This window comes from Corvus hawaiiensis, chromosome 15, assembly GCF_020740725.1.
Source record: "Corvus hawaiiensis isolate bCorHaw1 chromosome 15, bCorHaw1.pri.cur, whole genome shotgun sequence".
In the NCBI taxonomy this organism is placed as follows: domain Eukaryota; kingdom Metazoa; phylum Chordata; class Aves; order Passeriformes; family Corvidae; genus Corvus; species Corvus hawaiiensis.
In genome coordinates this window covers 19,888,162-19,910,816 of record NC_063227.1, presented here as the reverse complement: position 1 = coordinate 19,910,816, position 22,655 = coordinate 19,888,162, and the positions used below count along the sequence as shown (strand labels likewise).

At 52.0% G+C, this 22,655-nt stretch overlaps 1 protein-coding gene across 5 annotated transcripts in view; it reads right to left on the bottom strand.

The window, feature by feature from the left end:
- FBXW11 (F-box and WD repeat domain containing 11) overlaps positions 1 to 12,746 on the bottom strand; it is a 66,979-nt gene extending 54,233 nt beyond the window's left edge. For 2 of the 5 annotated variants that reach the window (XM_048319781.1, XM_048319783.1), the window contains exons 1-2: positions 12,642 to 12,742; positions 4,349 to 4,428 (exon numbers count right to left, since the gene is read on the bottom strand). Coding sequence is in view for 2 of the 5 variants with exons in the window: in XM_048319779.1 (XP_048175736.1) it covers positions 12,642 to 12,686 (45 nt within the window). In the remaining 3 variants the exon portion in view is untranslated. Of the gene's footprint in view, positions 1 to 1,903; positions 2,012 to 4,348; positions 4,429 to 12,641 lie in introns of all 5 variants that reach the window. The other 3 variants (XM_048319779.1, XM_048319782.1, XM_048319780.1) reach the window with 2 other exon arrangements.
- Between the last annotated feature and the right edge of the window lie 9,909 nt (positions 12,747 to 22,655).

Sequence of the window (22,655 nt, the reverse complement as noted above, 5' to 3'; positions counted from 1 at the left end):
CAGATTTATGCTGCAAGTTTTATAAAATATTAAAATTATGACCTCGGAATTTTTCACCGCTTTCATTTTATTTATACAAGATAACTTAAGGAATCCAAATTTATTGGTGTATTTACAGCTTGGGAAATTCTAGTCGTAAGGCAAAAATATCCTTGTTTTTGAAAATCAGGTTCTAGACAGAGTCCAAAAAAGACTGGCAAGGAGAGGCTCTTTAGAATTTCAAAGGAAAATAGAGTAAAATAAATGAAAGAGCTAATTCACTCAATTTTTTTCCAAGGAGCATGGCTAATTATATTAATTCACTCCTCCTGCAACACCTTTTTTCTTATGCAGTTTATTACAAAACTAACTTGAACATTAAAACCTAAAAAATCATTCAAGTTTATAAATTCTAAATACTTTTTCCAGCTTTCTTGTGACAGCAAAGCTGGAAGCTCCTCCATAAGGTTAGTTCATGCTCTGGATGTCCATGAGGCTATAAACAGATATTTCAACTGGCAAAAAAGGTACAACCAAAGAACTTCAACCTTCACTGTGAATTTTTTCAGGTTTTTAACTATAAGAAACTCACATGCTACTTAACATTGGTGATTTCCTGGTTAGTTTACATCGATTTAGGCCTGGACCAACACAACTGGTATTTCTTTATTTCCATCATCACTTAATATTGATGATTTTATGGGTAAGTGGTGCTACTTAAACTCCTCCCATGGCTGGGGACTCAGTTTAATGCAGCCCAAGGGGTGCTCTGAAAAGCCAACTTGGATTCGAGGGCAGTCTGACAGTCTGGGAAAGCCTTATGCTCCCACCTCCAACTCAACGTCAAGCTTAGATCTCCTCAAAAATCAGCATTAACCACAATAAGACATAAAAAATATGAGCAGTAACACTGTTTCAAGGCTTTCAGTGTTATTTTACACTCGGCAGGAACAGCAGCCAACTCAAACTCCCTCCCAGTTTGCAGACTGGGATTTCCTCCAGATCTTACCTGGTGCTTTTTCCCGTAAGGGCTTTACTCAAACAGTGCCAAGCAGGGCAGGGGTGGATCCCTGGGCTGGGAGTGAGTGCCCCGAGTGTGTGCACAGGTGGGAAAGCAGAACATCCAAGTGTCTGTGTGTGAACACTCTGTGGGACATGCAGGGAGCAGTGACACGAGCTCCCCAGGGACAGCCCGGCTGGCAGGGGACAGTCCCTGCACCTCTGGTACAACATTGCACAGCTCTGGAGGCACAGACACAACTGTCTGACCAACAGAAGCACTCTGGACTCCTCCTACTGCCATTCCACAGCCAGGCTGTGCCCTGGGAGGTGCCCTGTGCTCACATGCTCCACACAAGTCTGTTGGAATTGGTGCCATCACATCACCGCCTTTTCCATGGCCAAATGCAACCTCACTGGGCCTGGGTGACTTGGAAGGCTGTTGGAGTACCATCCACACAACAGATTTCCACACTCCGTGGAGTTTTACTTGTGCATTCTAGCAATCTGCTTCAGCTTTAGCAGAACTGTACTCCCAGGTCAACAAAGTTGTTTTAGATGTAATTTACTCTTGCACTTATTTCTGTCCTTCTATGAACTACAAATGCAAAAGTGAATTTCTCAAAAATAAATATCCACAGAGTGGCAAACATTTAACTTGTGAAAATTTTTTGATTATTCTTTTACTGCCATCAGATCATTCTAAAAATATAGGACCAATAGCTGAGTCACAGTGCCATTAGGAAAATCAATTTAGCCAAATGATGGCCATTCACAATAAAGACTGCTCAATGGAACAACCTTCCAACAGCCATTCAAGACCTGCATTAAGTTCTTGCATTTGGGGAAAAACACTAAGTGAGGAATCGGGAAATTTAAAGCAAGACAAGGGAAAAGAATTGATCAGAGAAATTCTCCTCATTACCACAGCGATGCTCTAGATAGGACACTGAATTCACAGGAGGCTGATGGATAACGCTGTCCCACTCTGCTCCTGAAGATCAAAGTGTGTGATTGCTACACACACTCAATGCTACAAAAGGAATATGGGTTCAGTGGAGAGAAGATTAAATGCTTTCTTTGAACAGAATAACCATCTTACTCCATTATAATTTATTCATCAGGATAAGACTCATGAGATGCAGCACCTCGTTTTCAGGAAGATACAAAGGACTGGGAAGAAAATCCTCAGATGTTTGCCTAAGTCACTCTGAACATTAACTGAAATAACCTAAATTTTCCAAAATACACAGCATTTAGATTAGCCCTTGCTTCCTTCAAGTACATTCACCCCAACTGCCACAGTTAAGTGTGATACACCTTTCTGCACTAACATCCCCTGTGTTACACTGAAAAGGCCATTTCTAAAGCAAACACTTTCTTCTGCTCTCCTGCAGCAGGACAGGGGTTTACAGAAATCTCCAGCCAGCAGCTCAGGGCACATCCTGACTGGGAAACACAGACCCAGCATTGCCAATCACACAGGAGAAACTTGCAGGGAGTCAAACACGTAGAAAAATGTGGCTGAAACTTGTCTAACATGTTAAAAGCTGTCTCAGACTCCTCTGTATTAAGTTTTTAAGGGTGAGGCCTAACACAGCTAACAGTAAATCCTACTATGGCCAAGGCAGGGTACAAGCACTTGACAACTTCCGATGCCTGTGGAGCCTGGGCTGCCAGGAGCAAACCGTGGATTCCCAGGCAGGGGATGCACAGGCAGGGGATGCAGAGGAACACTGCCACAGCTCTGAGAGCTGCCTCACATTGTACTTTCTGAAATGTAACATTCAAAACACGGGCAAGAGCAAAGCCTCCAACCTGCTCAGCTCCACTGCAGCCTTTGTAGGGCTGGTGCATGTTTCCAAAAGTTAAGCAATATTAAATAGCATTGAGGATCTTGATCAGCAGGGGCACTCATTTATGCTTCCCCTTTTTTTCTCTGCTCAGTGTATTTTAAATTATTTCCTCTTTTCAGTTTTCATCACTAAAGAGGCCAAGTTCACTTCTGCCTCCCTGTTCTCTCATTTTAGAAAAAGGCACACCCTGAACAGCAAATATTCCACAGAAAGATGTTATTTTACAGTTTTAACTCCAAAGTGAGTCTGATGGGTGTGTGGAACAAATTCAATTTGATACTAGATGAGAATGCAAGAAATGTGTCAGTCTAAGGTTAGTAAGTATTTCCCTTAGATTCTCCCTCTGGTTTCTTTTAGAGAGTTACACTAAAACAGATTTCTCCACCCTAACCAAATAAAACTCAACTACTTGAAAAATCAAACCAGGAAACAACAGCACCCTTTGCACAAGTAATTCATTATAAATTACTTATCAATTGAATTCAAATGTAACTTCGGCACAAAATACCACACCAGCAAAACAAACGCAGAACTAAAACAATGCATGAGATCAACAGCACCTACAGGAGTTTCTGCTACAGGAGGGTAAATACTGAGGCCTCACCATTCACTACTGTAACTGCCTACAAAGGAGAACACACAAAGGCTTAGCATTACTGCTGCTACTGTCCAAAGGAATCCAGGTACATTGGCACCAACTTACAGTAAAGCTGGGCACTGGGAGGTGCAGCTCTCCCATTCACACCAGATACAATACTGAACTTACATAACTTTATTTTTCTGCCAGCCAGGGACCCAGCTTGCCTTCCTGAGGCACACAAACACCTTCCAAACTCATCTCCAAGATGACCTGTTGTAGCCTTTTGCAGGCTTCCCAAACCTCAGATGATTGTGACTCAAAGTACAACCACTCTCCCCTACTCTGAAATAAACCTATTATCACTGTGAGGCTCCTCCTGCCAGCCTCGCCCTACACCTGTCCCAAAACAGCTGCAGCCAGACCTTCACACTGACATCTCAGGAAGGATTTAAGACGCTGACTCCAAGTGCTGCCCACAACAGACTTTCAAATGGCATTTCAGCAGGAAAAGCTACAGGAATTTGTCCTAGGAACAGCCAGAGAAGTTCTCTCCAGTTCTGATGGACCCATCAGAGGACAGGGACAGAACTCAGGGCTGTGACCTCCCTGAACTCCATGGGGAGCCCAAGGCAGTCACTGGCAAGGCTGCTCTCTGCTTCCACAAGCAGGATGTGGCAGCCAATGGCTCCGTGCCCATTCCTGCACACACCAGTTCCCCTCGTGTTCCCAGGCCTGTGTTTCACAGCAGACCGGCAATTCCCTCCAGTACAGCTCCTGTATTTCCTGGCCATGCCCTGTCTGACTGTAAGCTCAGCAGCTGATTCCCTGTGCCCTCACACTTGGGGGACATGAAGCAGTTAAAGCAAGAGACTGAATGTGCGGACAAACTCATCTAAGCAGAAGCAGCAAGACATAGTACAGGGTGACTTCTTACCTGAAACTTTGTTTCTGGGCTTCAGATCCACCAATCCAGAATGAAAGGGGATTCGAATGGGTTTTCCTTCTCAGACTTGTCTGTTAAAAGAGAGCAGCCAATCATCTTCAGCTTGGTGTATCTACTTCTTTCTTGAACGAAATCCCAATTACTGCTAATGCTGTTAGAGACAAGGCAGCCCAGGCACCTGCCCAGCCCAGGACCAACTACGTTAGTGGGGTCGTCGGATTGGTGGATCTAAGACAGAGAAACGCATTTACAGACAAGAAATTGCTCCTTCCCCTACCCTGGGTCACCCAAACAAGTGTTTTGGGGTACAGCTCACCTTGCCAAGATTAAGGAAGATGAGAAAAAGCTACAAAGCAAATAACAAAGCAAGTCCTAAAGCTTCAACCACCAGCTCACACCTCGCAGGCCTGCTCCAGGAACACAGGTTTGCACAACAGAACTCAATGCAGTTCTCCTAGTCTGCCATAAACATCCTCTAAAGCATTTTTTTGCACTGATTATTTCCCTTTTTCCAGGCTCAAAATGACCTCATTTGCCTTACATGTCTGCAGCACAAAGATGGAGTTGTCAAGACACTCCTGATCTGAACAACAGCACTGAATTCAGTACATTTTCAGTACTGCTGTGTCTCTGGAAAACACTCTAGAACCAGAAGAGAGTAAGACACTGTACTCCTGAGACAAGAAACGGTCACCTCTTGCTAAGCAGGGAGATAAAAGGCCTCCAAGCCAGTCCTGTCAGCAGCACAGTGAGTGTGACTAATTTAAAGCAGCTGGAACAGTGACACCTCAGAGAAGATGGGGTCTGCAGAAAACTCACGCTACACGTGCAACAGAAAGCTCAGCCTACAGAGACCAAAACATCCAACTTCCACCAAGATCTTCAAAAAGTTTGGGCCATGGCCTGCAGAACTTCCCCTGCCAGCAGTGAGAGCAAAATGCTACAACATCCCCAGAGGAACACGCCACCACCACCTCTCACCCTCTCTCTCCTCTGCTCTCCAGCCCCTCCAGAGAGCTGAACCTCAGCCTCCACTGCTGTGCCCCAAGTCTCAAGCTCCAGCAACTCGCAGAAGGGTGGAGAAACTGCCACTGTCCCCAGCTCTGCCAAGAAACCATCTCCATGAGGACAGGACTGTCCCTCACTGCCCACAGCTCCCCAAAGAAAGCAGCATCTTCATGGTGGGGCGATCTCCTGCTTTTCAGCCACTGGCAAAGCCGGTCAATTCTAGGGCAGCGTTTCAAGGACAAAGCAGCGCTGTAGGCCCAGTACCATGACCAATGCATGATTTTTAAGGCTTCCAAGGAAAGTGCTAAGATGTCAAGGCATATGACTCAGAATTTTCAGAGTACATTATAGCTCAGCAAGAAGCCAGCTATCAAATTATATAAATGTACCGATTTGCTAAGTCACTGCAGAGCCAGCAGGGTGCTGGAAGGAGAGGCACTTCTCCATGAAGCCAAACCTTAACATTATTTGCAAGTGTAACAGCACAGGTCTGATTTTTGTCTCCAGAGGGACGGGTGTTCTGCAGACAGCCTGAATAACAAGTTTCCCTAGCTAGTCCTCCCCTGCCCTAAGAGAATTGCCTACAAGATTCTCTGTCAAGTCCAAGCTGGAACTTACTAAGTTTTGCAAATTCTGAGTATACGTTTTCAAAAAGCTTGAGGCATTTTTGTCTGAAAACCAAAAATTGGCTCCACTGCAAAGGTTGGAAGACTTGAAAACAGCCCCATCGTGCAAACCACGCTGAAATACAACATCACACCTCTCAAAAAGGCAAACAGTGCACACTGTCACAACTTCTGTACCAAAACTCCACACTCAGGAACTCCTCAATAGAATGAAACTAAGAACAAACTTGCAACACTGAATACAGATATAATTATATACACACACAGAGTGATTATCCTCTTTCCTCTAAGTCAATAAGAAAATTCTACCAAAATTCTGTAGTGTTGCCACAGCTTAAAGTTGACCCAAAAAGCTTTTTTCACCATTTTACCCAGAAAGCACATCACTCCCTATTCCTAGCAAGTAGGTCCCTACCTACATCTTACAAATTTCCATCTGTATTCATCCTACAAACAGGCTCAGGAAGCTGAACTACTCTTTGATCCTAAACAAAACTGTTAATTTCCTGGGGTGGAAGTACAAGGATGCAAGTCCTGCAGGGATGTGGATTAACAAAGCACCAAAGAAACGACATGCCTTCAAACGTTCCCGTTGTTAATTTAGCCTGCATGAGAAGCAAATTAAGTTTTCAGAAAGAGCCAGTGCTTTTCGTTGTTAAAACACCAATGGCATTGCGTTATTTTTGCATTATCTGCTCTCAGTCATGCATTACTCATATTGGGAAACGAGTGGAAGTGGTACAGGAAAACGGAGTAGGCTGTCAGATGTCACACCACTGAGCTCATAAATACATCAATAAACTGGGGAAGCAAGGGATTTTCCAGAAAAAGTGGATTTTCCGTGAATAATGATGCCATAAAAATCAAACCACAAAATCAGATTATGTAACAACATCAACAGTGGCATTCATATAAAGAAGACGTCGCCCAAGAAAAAAGCTGGAAGGAAAGGATTGTTACCCATCAGCATTAATTTAAACAACTCAGTCAATATTCTCATTTCCCCTCAATTCATTTTCTGCCTTGCAACAAAAAAAAAAATCCTTGTCACGGAGCAGCCCTCTCATAAGCACAGTCTCTTGTTCTCTCCCACACATCATTCCTCTCGCATTGGCACATTTGCTGCAACATCCATTTCATTTGAAAGCCATCAGCAATCTCCCTGAGCACTCCGAGCTGCCCAGGGACGGGCAACTGGAAATGCCAAAGCACCAGTGACCTCTAAACTGCATGGCAATAAACCCAGCACACCAAGAGACACACAGCAAGTTGATTTAACAAGCAGCAGAGGTGTTTTAGAAAACATGAAATGAAATGAAATGAAACGGTACATCCATCCTTCAAAGAGCGTTCCCAAGTCTCTCTGAGGGTACAGCTTGTAACAAGGCAGGTTGTTTTGCTGCGATGCTGCTCACAACACTCATCAGTGACCCAAATCTTTAGCAGTGCTCAAAGCTCTGTATCCTGAGGGACACAGCCGGCACCGTCTGACACGCAGCAAAGGCAGACGGGCTTTTAAAGCAGCAACCCCAGAGCACTTCAGAGGGCAGCTGCACCCACACCAGCTGCCTGCAGAGATGGGATCTCATTCCACACGGACACCTGGGCAGGGATTTACTCCAGGAGCTCCCGGCCCCAAGGCAGAGCTCTGGGGCAGCCCGTGGAGCTGAAGGCTGCCTGGCCACGCTCACACAGAGGAGCCCTGCACATATTCCAGGCTGCAGGGAACTTCCTCTGCTGCACCTCACTCGCTCAGCACTGGGCAGAGGTTGGAGAATTTAGTCATGTTAGAAAATGTAACTGCATCGTGAGGTAAAGAAATCTCTGAGTCTCGAACGAGATTTAAAGAGCCTCTGGTGAAACACCACGGCTTAGTCTCCCCAAGAATTGGTAACTTCCTTTTATTAAGAACCAAAAGCAATTTCATTTCGGAATTTCCCCCACAACCGGCACATCTGCAGCTTTCCGTCACCTGAATAAACTGATGGCTGCTGCCACCATCATCACAAACCTCAGATAACTTTCCTTTATACACTTCTGTATCTTTATAGCCTCCTTCCCTCTGCCATCTCATTTCCCCGATCAGGCCATTGTTTCATCTAAGCCTTCCCAAAAGAAAAAGCTTTCCACACTCCTTTGTCCACTTTGCTCATTTCACCACTCCACTGGTTCTGAGTGCAGTTGCCTTGCTCTAATTCATGTTCATAAGCTCTTCCTTCCCATTTTCTGCACCGTTGCCAAAGTCACAGCAATCCTTTCTCTTCAGATTTGCATTCTTCCTCTGCGAGGCACTCTCTGAAACAGGACTGTCACTCTGAGAGCCTGGCAGCAGCACAGACCTCATATCCCCTGCCCCAAGGCTCACCCCAAGGCTGTGCCTTCCTCACATCCATCTAACCACCACCTCTTCAGCTATTTGCTCCAGCCACTGCCTTCTTCCCCATGTATAAAACCCTGCATGCTTTACTGTCCAACATGCAGCTCTCAACTCTGCTCATTTTGCTACTGAAGATTAAAAAAAAGATACCTGCAAAGTAAACAGATCATTATCCTGATGAAGAAAGCACATCTAGGTTACACACAGGTTTACAAATGCCTTACTAACACTCCATCTACTCCCAGGCTTCAATTAAGAACCAGTCACATTTCAGCTAGAACAGTACCTCCTTTGTTTCAGCTGCGAAGATGATCATTGCCTGTATCTGTCACTACGAAAGTCAACTCTTTGAAGGAGTCCACTAAGAATATGTGGAAAAAATATGCTACAAATCCAACTGGCTGCTTGGCTTGCAATGACTGGGACAGGGAAGAAAAAAGCCAGAGCACTATAGCCCTACTGAGATATATATACAGCAGCTGTATTTTAGCTTCCAAACAGAACACTGGGATTTATTTTGCACTTTAAGCTTTAAATAGTTTGAGGGCACAACCATCTCCAGTTGCAGTAACCCAAGGAACTTCAGGTACCCCTGGAGTGATTTACAGGAGGAGCTGCTGCTACTCAGGCAGGCCTGTGTCAAACACTTCCTCCTCACACTGGTACCTCTGAATTGAACACCTCCACCTCCCATCAAAGTCCTGCCAGGAGAAACAGAAAGATTTTTGGCAAGATACTCAATTATAGTTCTTCATTTATTATTTACCGAGGTACTTAAACACCGGACACTTTTATGAGAGCCAGAGAAAGGCATTCTAGACACTGAAGGCAGTGAGTTAGGAAGATTATTTCCATACACATGATTTCAAGATGCAAATGATAACAGTGTGAACAAGTGCTTGCCCACTTTATTCCTAGGCATGGCCTTTCCTGAATCTTTTCACACTCCAACCACAGAGCAGTGTAATGCTGAATTTAAACTGCCAAAACAGCGACCTGTGTTTGGAGAGCAGCTTGGGCAGCAAGGCCACAGTGAAACATGAGGGTCATAAGCTCAGTGAGTGTGAGAATTTACACACAGCTGGATTCCTGCTCAGGAGCCACCTCCTGTATGTGTCTGGTGGGTACAGGAGCCTGGGAGCAGCAGATTTATTTTGTTATGCCATCCACACCATATGCTGCACACAGTTCACCCCATAAATGTATAAAAAAGACCCCCAAACTATTTGCCACACTGATGTATTCTGTTACAACCACCTCAGTACAAACTAAGCAGCTAATCCCCCCTACTTTGAAAGCTGCTGGTAACACTAAATTACGGTTCAGGGAAGCTTCCTGGGAAAATGAAGAACACAAGGCTTTGAGCAGGTATTGAAGAGAAATGCAAATCGTAGGGTTGATGCAACTGAACACAGATTTTATACACATCTCAGATCTGTAGGTAAAAAAACTTATTTGGCAAAGTGTTGCTGTTGGTTCTTTAAAAGAGCAAAAAGGTCACAGTTATCTAATTTCACTGAGAAAACCAAAACCAGGGGCAGAAAGAGCCCTTTCAGTGACTGTGGCTGGCCCTCCATCTCTTCTGATTACTTCCTCACTCCTCACTCACCTGCTCACACCCAGCATCTGCCTGAGCCCACCACTGAACCAGCCACAATCTCACCAGACACCATGAGCCTCAGCCTGGGCATCCCAGTCAGTCCCAGTTACCCTCAGGGCCTCGGGGGGACCCTTCTGCAGGCTCGGGGTATCTCAGCTGTACAGCTGGGCACCACCCGCACATGGAAGCCGTGGAATGGCATCACTCAATGCACTGCTCATCCCCCTGGGAATGACTAACAACAGGATCCACAGAACCGGCACACGGCACGGGAAGCCTTCAGCTGTCCTGAGAGACACAGCGACTTGGGAACACTCGCTAAAACTTCACACAGCAAATCAAAGTTGTCACTCTGAAACCTTAAAATATTTCTCTTAGATTTCGGCCTTAAAAATAGAACAGTATTATTTCCATGACTGATTTTCCTTTAAATAAATGCAAATGATCTATCCAGGGAAGGCACAGTTGAGGTCTAGAACACAGTTCTGAAACTTGCGTGCAAGTAACATGTTGACACATTATCTCTTGTTCATCAGCCTGAGAGAATTACGGTGGATTTCCTCCTCAGAGCTTTCACATCACACATTTGCTCCTGTATTTACTACAGATTCATCCCTGGCAGTGGAGGGAAGTGATTGAGCAGAAGTGCACCAAACCCCATCTCTCTTAGCAAGGAGAGGCACAAACACCTGCTTTTAGGAATCTGGAACACTCCTAAAAAAGAGCAGCATCCCCCTAAGTCTGCCAGGCAGGGATGATCCCTGGGTTTGGGATGTTTCCCACAAGCACTCCCACGCTCCCAGATCACACAGAAATCCCAGACGGGGCACTCGGCCCAAATGGCTTCTGCCCTGTGGAGTCAAACAAATCTCCTGGAGAATCTCACCTTCTGCACCACACCAGAAGGCAAAACTTCCACGTCTTCATTTAGGAATGATTTTCAATGATTTTAGGGAAACATTTCCACTCAAACACAAGTGATCCTGTGCAAGCCTCCACTAAGGTTAACAATAAATTCAACTACTAACTACATTTTACAGAGTACCATTTTCTGTTGGAAACTACAGAATTAATTGTTCATGTTATTAAATTTTTATATTTATCCATTTCTTGTGAAAGAGAGAAAAATTTCTTTCTTAAACCTCCTACTACATACTAAAACTCCTACTAACAGCACCGATATTTGCATGGATTAGCACATTTCCCAGCTCCAGCTGCAAGTGGAGGGACAACAATCACCAGCAAAAGTCCCACTTGCTTCCTCCTGATACATCCTGGCCCCAAAGAGGAGAGACTAAAATGGGAGAGCAAAAATACAAGCAGGAAAGTTGAGGGAGCCAAACCTTCCAGCCCCAAATGCTGTTTGAGTGCCTCACAGAACCCAAAGCTGAGTGCTGGTGACTCCGTTCCATGGAGGGAAAAAAACCACCAGAGCACACTTTCCACCTCAGGAATTTAGGAGGCATCTCTGTGGGAGGCTGGTCCCCAGCCGGATCCCTGCAGAGCTGCCCCAGCCTTCCCCTCCCTGCTGTAGGGCACTGATGGCTCTGATGTCCCCCAGGGGAAGTGCGAGATCACAGCACGGGGGGAGGAGGCTCCCCATGAACGGCTTTTAAGGCCCTGCCCTCAGTGATCAGTAAAAATAATGAAAGGTACACAAAGGCTTTGTAGGTTCCCCCTTTTTCTTTTTCATTTCATTTCTGCTTTTTGAGACCAGATGGCACATTTAAAGAAAGTTCATATTTTCCGGATCAGGTAGTTTAGCAACAACTCCACTGGCTAAAAAACCCGTTTAATGTCTCCACTGAACCCAGCTCACCTTCAGAGTGCCTTAAAGGGAAATTATTTGCATTTTGGCCCTCAGTTCTGGAGAACTGCATTAAATTGTGGATGTGAGAGCAAATTAAGCTTAGGAGAAAAAGCAAATATGCTTATAACAAATAAATTAGAAGATATTTACTGATTACTATTCTCTCTCAGCTCCTAACTTAATTTTATTCATGCCTAAAGGCAGAAAAACGAGGGGCCTCTGATATTTGCCTATAAAGACCTAATTTGCTTATTATAAAAAACAAAAAAAAAAAAAAAAAGCCTCTTTCTACTGCTCCCATCTGGCTGCCTCTCCACTAACGCGAATTTAGCGGCGTAAGCGTTAATAAGGGGTATAACCAATACACCAATTAGGTCTCATTAGGTAATTCCGTGTGTGCTGGACCGGAGCTGCAGCACCGGTGCTGCCCCGGCCCGGAGCCCCGAGCCCCCCGGCGGGGTTTAATCCGCCCCCGGGGCCGCGGGAGGGTCTGGCCGGGCCGGGGCTGGAGCCGGAGCCCCCCCGCCTGGGGCATTTCGCTTTCGGTTCGTGCAGCGCAGCCGCGCCGCTCCGCGCCCCCGGCCCGGCCCTGCCTCCTGCGGGGGGTTAATTGTTGTTATTTATTTATTTTCAATGAAACGAAGGCGCTCGTGGCGCCCCGGGCGGGCCGCGGTGGAGGCGGGAGCGAGCGGATCCCACGGCGGGGGCAGCACGGCCGGCCCGGGGTCGAGCGCGGGCTCGCCACAGCCCCCGCAGCGGCAGCGGCGGCGCCGGACGGCGCGGGCCCGGCGCGCCGGCGGGGCCTGAGCCCGGGGGGGCGAGAGGGGGCGGGAGGGTGTGCGCGCAGGCCGGGGGTGACTCACCATGAGCTCGATGGTCTTGTCCTCGATGACCGAGTCGGGCTCCATCGCGGCGGCCGCTCCGCTCCGCTCCGCCCGCCCGCCCGCCCGGCCCGGCCCCGCCGCCGCCGCCGCCGCCGCCGCCCCGCGCCCGCCAGGCCCCGCCGCGGCCCGCCCGCCCCCGCCGCGCGCACGCGCAAACGCACGCGCGCTGCGCCCGCCGCGACGTCACGGCGCGCGCGGAAAGGGCGGGGCCCCGGTGCGCCCGGCCCCGCCCCCGGGGAGCCTCGCGCTGCCCATTGGGCGCGGGCGGCGCGCGGGGGGTGCCGGGAGCTGCGCGGGCCGGGCGGGGGGGGGGCGGTGTGAGGGGAACGGGAGCGGGAGCGGGGCCGGGAGCGGGAGCGGGGCCGGGAGCGGGTATGGGGCCGGGAGCGGAGGGGGAGGCGTCCGGAGCCGCCGAGCCTCCTGTCCCGCGGTGCCGGGCACGAGGCGGCCTCGGGGGCTGGGAAAGGCCGAGGCGGGAGTTTGGTGCTGGATGGACGCTGGGAGATGGGAAGCCTGGAAGCGCCTTTGAGACTCCCCCCATCCGCTCCCTCCGTGGCTGGCACAGGGTGCCCAGAGCAGCTGCGGCTGCTCCTGGATCCCGGCAGTGTCCCAGGCCAGGCTGGACATTGGGGCTGGGAATAGCCTGCGACAGTGGAAGGTGTCCCTGCCCGTGGCACGGTGCAATGAGATGGGCTTTAAGGTTCCTTCCAGCCCAAACCATTCTGGGATACATGGACTCACGAGATGGCTCTGTGTGTTGTACTGTTTATTTAATAAACAGTTTTATTTAATAAATTCTAACTTGTGCCTTAGGTGTGGCTGACCCATCTGTGCTTTGAAGCCTGTGCCTGTTTCTGCTGGCTCTGCTCCTCCAGCGGCCCAGATGAGATGGAAATCCACCCCATCCATGGATAAAATGGGATTTTTTTACCAAAATTTCCCTGACTGACAGCAGGCACAGCATCTAGAAAATAACTGATGGTCCTTGACAGGGAAAACTTCTGTCCAGGTTAGATGAAGACAGAAAGGGCAGAACACAAAAGTCTGTAAAGGAGATGTGCTGTGTTTGCAAGGAGACATGGAAACCCCTGGCCCAGGTGGTGGCATTTCCACATAGCTGACCTCAACCCTTGGCAAAGAGCAGCTTTTTCAGCCTTTAGGGTCTGGATCCTGCTGGCAAACTCTGGTGTGGCCCCATCCTCCTGTGCCACTGCCACAGGGAGACAGGGAGCATCCAGAGCAGGTGACCAAGGACACTCAGGCTGCTCGCTGACCACGCAGCAAGGACCAAATGCAGCCGTAGGCACTGGAAATTGGAAGCAAAACTGCCCTAAGCAGCGTGGTGTGACAGCACAGCACTGGGCTTGCCATGAAAATGGACCTGGAGCTTCCTGCTGAGCGTCTTTTTCTGTTACCTGTTCAAGTTTCTGCCAAATGGTGAAGAGATGGAGGATGAAGGAATGGAAATGGTGCAAAGTCCTTTCTTATTGACAGCTCACCTGTTCCACAGGACATTTGTGTCAGCAGAAATGTCCTTCATCCATTCAAAATTGCTTAGAACAATACCAGTCATGGGGTTTAAACCCTTTTTATAGCATTTAAAAGGCAAAGCATGAGCTGCAAGTCTCCTTCCCCATCGAACACCTGCTGCTGCTCACAGCCTGGGGGTGACAATGTGATGTGCCCCAAAAGCTGCCCCATTTCCATTCGTGGGGACAAAGCCAACACCAAAGGTGCCACTGCCCCAAAGTCCCTCTAAGCGGGGCCACAAAGCCCTGACCCACACAGGGATTGCCCACATCAGCGTGGGCTGTGCCCGCGCTGCCCCTCACCCTGACACGCTCCATTGCCATGGAAAATGCATCCTTTTCCTGTCAAACCCGGGCCCCCAGCTGGCAGCTGAGCTGGATCCTCCCCACCTTCCCATCACAACCCATAATGAAGGAGTCGCAGGTGGACTTATACCCACGGCGTAACACCCCCACACAACGGTGCCTATGAGAAAGGCAGGACAAAATCCAGCTCCATTCTGCTGTCCCTGGGATCAGACATTGGCCCTGACAGCAACCAAGGCAGCAGATATTTGTTTAGGACACCAAAGTAAAAAATCAGCATGTCTCAGTCTAAATATACCCAGGGCAGGGATTTGCTGACAGCACAATGCTCCTGGTGCTTTCCAAAGCACAGCCTGGTGTTCTAACTATGGGAAGAATTCCCAGGGCAGAGGGAATGAGGAGAAAATGAAAAACAGAAAAAAGGGGGGAAATTTCTTCCATTAATTTGTACAAAGAGTAAATCTGTGTTGCCATCCTGGCAGCTCCAAGGGTTCCTGCACCACACCAATGCATGTTGCACATCAGGATGGGTCTCAGTCTGTCAAGAGATGTCAGATGGAAATGGAGTTCCTGTAATCTGCTCTTAATGGTGTGGTAAAAGCGATTCCTATGATGTGAGAGAAAGAGAAGAACATAGAAATTAATTAAGGAAAGCATTATAAAAACATAAAATGTTTTGGCTTTAGTGTAGAACACCAAGGAAAGCAAGAGAGGGGATATCAATCCCTGTATCTGTAAATTAAAATTGTTTCTGAACATCTCACAACTTAAGGCCTCATGAGGACTGAGCAATGTGTCCAAGGCATAATAAGATGAAAAAACAGGTTTTGATAAATTTATTCTGAGATAGAAACTCACTGGGAAAGAGTCAGTCCTGGAGGAGCAGCTGAGGGAGCTGGGAAAGGGGCTGAGCCTGGAGCAAAGGAGGCTCAGGGGGGACCTTGTGGCTCTGCACAAGTCCCTGACAGGAGGGGGCAGCCGGGGGGGTCGGGCTCTGCTGGCAGGGAACAGGGACAGGAGGAGAGGGAACGGCCTCAGGCTGGGCCAGGGCAGGCTCAGGGTGGACAGCAGCAGGAATTTCCCCATGGAAAGGGTGCTCAGGCCTTGGCAGGGGCTGCCCAGGGAGCTTTGGAGTGCCCATCCCTGGAGGTGTCCAAGGAAGGGCTGGAGGTGGCACTCGGTGCTCTGGGCTGGGGACAAGGTGGGGATAGGCTGGACTTGATCTTGGAGGTCTTTTCCTTCCTAAGTGATTCCATGATTCAATATTCCCATGCCTACCTGGCTGCAGGAATTTGAAGAGCAGTCTCTGGGTGTGTGCCCTGCTTGGACAAGGCTGTGCCAGTCACTCCTCCCCGGGTGTGTGACAGATCTGTGACACACATCTGCACAGCAGGGACACAGCTGCTAATTAGTGCTAACGAGGCCCGCTCAGGTGGAGGCACAGCAGGGCAGTGGGGCAGTTTCAGCCCAAGAGAACTTGCTCTGCCAGTTCTCCTGCGAGGATGAGGGGGAAGTGGAAGGGAAAGTCCCAGCACCACCGACCTGGAGATATCTCCATGTTGTGCAACATGGCAAGGATTCCTTGAGGGTCATCTCAGCCTCCCTGTATCGAAGCAAAAGTCATCCTGTGCTTAGAAAAACCCTGGAAAACTTGTGGTGTGGTCTCAAGACTGGCACTGCCCTGGAAGCTGAGAGTTCCATGTCGCCATGGGCTCTGTGTCCCCATGTCCGCCTGGCCAGGGCCACTCCAGTGAGCTGGGGATGCTCCAGGATGCAGCCCCAACCCACCCCATGCCCCCCGGGCTGACTCCACTGGAACTCAGCCATCAGTTCAGTCCATGTTTTCTGTCCATTCTTTGTCCCAGGCAAGGATCTGCTCCCTGACCCTCCCCACCTCCATTCCCACACAGGCAGCTCTGTGTCTCGCATGCCCTGGCACCACCACAGCCCATCTGGGGCAGGATCTTAGGGGTGACACCATTTGATTTGTCTCACTACATCTTTTCTGGATGATGAACTGAGCTATTTCTACACCTGTGTCCATTTCCTGCAATTTCTCTAGGCCTTGGATAGCCCATGGAAATCACCCCAGCAGCTCGTCCCTCATTCCAGGGCTGCCTTGGAGTGCTGAACACCCACAGGGTGAGGATAAGAGTGACTGGCCACAGGTGCCTCCCAGACAGGCTGCTCCAAACCCACAGCCCCGGTCCCACTGCTGATCCAGCAGGGCTGCAGGCAGGTAAAAAAATGGAAACAAAAGAGACAGACAGTGACAAAATGACACAGTCTGGGATTTGCTTGTGGGGCCGGTGAGAGTCAGCTGCTCAAATCCTCTGGCAGCTCGGTGGGGATCCATTTCCCAAATTTCAGACGCCTTCAGACAGCCCTGGGAACTGCATTATTTGGCGAATACACTGCAGAGCTCAGCCCTCAGCATTTAATTCCATTTACAGACCCAGGGATGAGGCAGAAGGGTTGTCAGAGTGGTTGGAGGCAGATTCCCCCAGGGCAGCGCTGGCTGTGAGAGCAGCACTGGAGCTCCCACGTGTGGCACAGGGCAGGGCTCCCCAGCCTGGAGAGGTGACATTGGGGCAGCTGGTGGCCTGCCAAGGGTAACACAACCTCCTGGAGCCAGTAATTGATTGGGAGGTGACAATAAAGCCATGGACACACTTGCTTTGCCCTTCAGCACTTCCACCCAGCCCAACACCCGGTGAGGGATGTGGAGCAGCTCAGCTCTCCCGTTATAGGAATTAACAAAAGCAATTCTCACACAGGGGCTTTGTGGGCAGAGAGGGATTAAACATCTCATTGGGTTGGGACTGAAAGGGAAACTCCCAGCCCTCTGGTTGGTTTTCATTGGAGTTTACTGCCAGGTTATTTTTTAGCACACACTGCAGCTGCCTGGACTTTGGAAAGGATTCATGCCCAGGACCAGGTTTGTGCAGTCTGGAGAAGCAGGGATGGACAGGAGATGTGATGGAGCTTTTATGTGGCTGCACGTGGGGGGAAGTGCTCATGTGAGAGCCTGGCCAGGAGGGTACACATGTGACAAGGACAGTTCTACCAGATCCAATGGATAAACAGCCTTTGGTGGGTTGAGCTGGTGAGTGGTTCCGCATGGCTGTCCACGTCTGAGCATTCCTGGGAGTTTCCAGGAGCAGCGTGGGCAGCCACACAGGAGCCTTCAGGAGCCTTTCTACTGGATTACAGCACCCTGGGCTGAAAGCAGCTCCTGGAGAAGAGCAGAGGCCGGGTGAAGCTCCTGCCTGCAGCCTGGGCACAGGGCCAGCCTGCCCTGGTGCTCGGGGGGCCCAGCTCCTTCCCAGCACAGCACAGGGCCCCACACAAGGGTGCTCAGAGCAGCCCCTCTGCCCCCAAACCCAGAGAAGTCCCAGAAAGGGGCAGCCAGTCCCAGAGGAGAGGAGGTCAGTGCCCCTGTGAACGTGATGGGAACCACCCTCACAGCCAGGACATCCCCTCGGCCTGTGCCTGCCAGGTTTGGGAATGGGGCGGGTGACCACGGTGTCCACGGGCACAGACACCGTCCCCAGCCCCCTTTCTCCCAACATCCTCCCATGCTGGGCTGTCCTGGAGCCGGCCGAGCTTCCCTGGCAGCTGCACAGTGCAGACAAGCCCAGGGTCACCAGGGTCCTTCCAGGAGCCACTGCCCCTCTTACCTCACAGGCTGTGGAGCAGAGCAGCTTGGGGGTGACTGGAGATCCTGGGAGCCTGATTTGAAGGTTCCCCATCCCAAGTGAGTCCTGGAGTCCGAGCACAGGGAAGCAAAGTGGCAAAGCAGCCACCTGGGCCTCTCCAGGCACACGGCAGGGAACAGCCAGGCAGGGAAACTCAGCTGCGAGGGTCCCTTAGCCAGGGAGGAGGGGTTTGTGCCACTGTGGAAACCTGGTGGCCAAACAGGTGAAGCAGCTCCTCAGGAAACTCCTGCCCTGGCACTGAAAAGGAGAAACTGTGAGTTAGCAACTGGTTTTGTCTCCCAGCTCTGGAGGTGGCTGGAAGGGGAGACATGGGACACATGGGACATTCACTCACCTGGACTTACAGAGTGTCCTCCAGCAGCTGCTGCCTCCCGTCCCGGCTGCCCAAGAGCTGCCACGGCCAGGGTGGGCCCTGCGGTGGCTCTGGGGAGAGCAGAGTTGCACACAGGGCACAGCCCCGGGGCTGCAGCTGCGGCAGAGCCGGCGGGGACACCTGGGGACACGGGGGAAGCGGGGAGAACTGACCCCGAAAGGAGCAGTGAGATGAGCAAGGAGCCCAGAGCCACCCCACCACAGCAGTGACCGTGAGACACATGCACGGACGGGACAGGCAGGTGGCTGTGGCGGGGCTGTGGCTGTGGCGGGGCTGTGGCGGGGCTGTGGCTGTGGCGGGGCTGTGGCTGTGGCTGTGGCTGTGGCGGGGCTGTGGCTGTGGCGGTGGCAGGGCTGTGGCGGGGCTGTGGCGGGGCTGTGGCTGTGGCGGGGCTGTGGCGGGGCTGTGGCGGGGCTGTGGCTGTGGCGGGGCTGTGGCTGTGGCTGTGGCGGGGCTGTGGCGGGGCTGTGGCTGTGGCGGGGCTGTGGCTGTGGCTGTGGCGGGGCTGTGGCGGGGCTGTGGCTGTGGCGGGGCTGTGGCTGTGGCTGTGGCGGGGCTGTGGCTGTGGCTGTGGCTGTGACGGGGCTGTGGCAGGGCTGTGGCTGTGGCGGGGCTGTGGCGGGGCTGTGGCTGTGGCGGGGCTGTGGCTGTGGCTGTGGCGGGGCTGTGGCTGTGGCTGGGCTGTGGCGGGGCTGTGGCTGTGGCGGTGGCTGTGGCTGTGGCTGTGGCAGGGCTGTGGCGGGGCTGTGGCGGGGCTGTGGCTGTGACGGGGCTGTGGCGGGGCTGTGGCTGTGGCTGTGGCAGGGCTGTGGCTGTGGCGGGGCTGTGGCGGGGCTGTGGCTGTGGCGGGGCTGTGGCTGTGGCTGTGGCGGGGCTGTGGCTGTGGCTGGGCTGTGGCGGGGCTGTGGCTGTGACGGGGCTGTGGCGGGGCTGTGGCTGTGGCTGTGGCGGGGCTGTGGCTGTGGCTGTGGCTGTGGCGGTGGCTGTGGCGGTGGCAGGGCTGTGGCGGGGCTGTGGCGGGGCTGTGGCTGTGACGGGGCTGTGGCGGGGCTGTGGCTGTGGCTGTGGCGGGGCTGTGGCTGTGGCGGGGCTGTGGCGGGGCTGTGGCGGGGCTGTGGCTGTGGCGGGGCTGTGGCTGTGGCTGTGGCTGTGGCGGGGCTGTGGCTGTGGCGGGGCTGTGGCGGGGCTGTGGCTGTGGCTGTGGCGGGGCTGTGGCTGTGGCGGGGCTGTGGCGGGGCTGTGGCTGTGGCTGTGGCGGGGCTGTGGCTGTGGCGGGGCTGTGGCGGGGCTGTGGCTGTGGCTGTGGCGGGGCTGTGGCTGTGGCGGGGCTGTGGCGGGGCTGTGGCTGTGGCTGTGGCGGGGCTGTGGCGGGGCTGTGGCTGTGGCGGGGCTGTGGCTGTGGCGGGGCTGTGGCGGGGCTGTGGCGGGGCTGTGGCTGTGGCGGGGCTGTGGCGGGGCTGTGGCTGTGACGGGGCTGTGGCGGGGCTGTGGCTGTGGCGGGGCTATGGCAGGGCTATGGCAGGGCTGTGGCTGTGGCGGGGCTGTGGCGGGGCTGTGGCTGTGGCGGGGCTATGGCAGGGCTATGGCAGGACAGCAATGTCCGACCCCTCACAGCCCCTCCCGCCTCACCCATTCCCAGCTCAGCCCCGCAGCAGCTCCAGGTCACCTCCTCACCCCGCTCCTCAGCAGCAGCCAGGACCTGCCCTTTGATTTATTTAAGCACTGACAGCCATTCAGAAGTGTTGGAAGTGCAGTTTTTCACCACCGACTAAAAATAGCGGAGAGAGATTCCAGAGCTGCCCCAGCGCCGCGCCGGGCCCGGCTGCCCGGGACAATGGCATCTGCAGCCCACAAGCACCAGCAGCACAGGCCGAGCTCCAGCTCCCGAAATAGCCACTCAGAAAGGGCAAATCCTGGCTTTAATTACAGCCAGACAAAAAGGAGCGTTTCAGAGGAGCATTATCAGAATATCTGAGCCCGCGGCACCAACTGGAAACCGAGCGGGGAACGCAGTGGGAGCGGGCTGGCCTCACCACACAGACACTCCAAATTTCAGGTATTCCCCAGGGGGTGAGGCACTCACAGCTGGAACGTTCAGAAGAGCTGAAGCCTTTGGCACAAGGGAGAAAAAGCCTTCAGGCCAGCAGGAGCTGATGATCCACGACAAGGAGCCTCCAGCCCTGCATCCAAGCTTAGGCACACACAGGGATGGGCCCTCTGAACCTCTCCAGCATGCACAGAAGTAGCTCCATGGGACATCCTGGAAGTGACACTTTCTTTTTTTCTCTCAATTCCAGATAATCAAGAATGGATCCCTTCTGGGGAAATAGTTATTTCCCAGACCATAGTGGGTGCAAAGCCACCCATCCTGCCCAGCTTCCAACCCCAAACCTGCTGGAAGTGCCCAAACGTGGCCCCACCGAACTCTCTTCCCAATTCCAGCAGCAATCCCCTGTGCTGGAGGCAGTCGAGGCTCCTTGCCAGGTGATGCTCACCTTCACAGGGCAGGGAGAACCCACCTGATACTCTGCAATATTCACTGTGAAAAAAGGCTCTTGTGGATACACAGCAACCGAGTGCACCTGGAACAAAAGCCAGGCTGTGGCAGAGCTGCTTTCTGAGGGGTGAAAGGGACCCCTCAGTGACCTGATCCTGGCAGCTGAAAGGAAGAAAAGTTTCTCCACATCTCTCTCCAGGGGCCTCACCCTTCCATGGGTGTTGGAGCTGCTGGGATAGTTCCAGGTGCCGGCAGCTCCGCAGGCTCCGGAGCGGAGCAGGCACTAAGGGGACCCAGCGCATACAGCCACCCAGACTCAGCTGTGTTCCCACTGAAACGTGAAGGGGAAGAGCCAGGAACCAGCCAGGATCCGTGAGGAAAGAGCAGCTTCCAAGTACGGCTGGCGTGGAGTATCTGACAGCGGAGGAGAGCTTTGGGCATCCCTCCATGGCAGCCAGGCCTCGCTGCTCCTGCTTCCCCTGGAATGCACAGCTGGAAGGCAGAAACCAGCCTTGGTGCTGCCAGCAAAGGGTCAAATGAGAAATTTTTGGGGTTTTATTAAACAATGCATACCCACGTGCCTGGCTGCACCAAGTGGCGAGACTGCAGGGGCAGCAGCTTCCCCCCGACTGCACCAGCTGAAGAGATTATTTTTATATTTTTCATTTAGTGCTGAGCTCAGCTTGATGCCTTTACCTACACTGTGAGCTGGACAGCATCACTTTTCTGTACCTGGGTCACAGACAGCGTGAGATTTGTGCATCACTTTTGTGTCTGCTCCAGCAGAAAAGTCCCATCTCCAAAACTTGGGAATTCAGAGAACAGAGAACGAGCCAGGCTCTCCTGCCTGCCACAGCTGCAGATCAGAGACTGTGTGAGGCAGAGAGCACAAACTTGGAAGTCTGAGGTCCCAGGAATAACTCTGTGCAAGCCCAAGTGTGACAGCAACAGGCCAAGAGCCTCACACCCAAATCCTGCTGTTCCCATGGAAGGTGGAGGCTCAGCCTCTGCCAGAGAACCTCAGCCAAGCAACACCCGCTGGGAGGGGATTTAAAACGTCCTTTAAAAGTCCTGCTATTAATGATGTCTCTCACAAATTGCCTGCCCAGCTGGGGGAGGAGGCAGGTGCTCCCTGGACAGCCATGGACACACAGGGGTTGGCCACAGGAGAAGGCAGAGAGGTCAGGGCAGATCCACAGAGCCAGGACACTTCTGTCCCTGTGGCCTCGCCCCAAAATCCAGAGTAGAAAAGGCTTCTTGAAAAAACACCCAGGGGTTCTGGGACTGCGGTATTGAGGGCAGGGTGCTGCTGCTGCAGGCTATCCTTGCTCTGCCTCAGGTAACACTCACAGCACAGCTGCCTTTGGACTCTGGCTCTTGGATTTCTCCCTCCTTCTGAAGTCAGTTTCAAGCTCCAGCTTCAAAAAGCAACTGAGTGTGCTGGGGAAACACAGAATCATGGAATCACTGAGGTTGAAAAAGCCCTCCCAGACCACAGTCCAGCCTGTGCCCGATGCCCACCTTGTCCCCAGCCCAGAGCACCGAGTGCCACCTCCAGCCCTTCCTGGG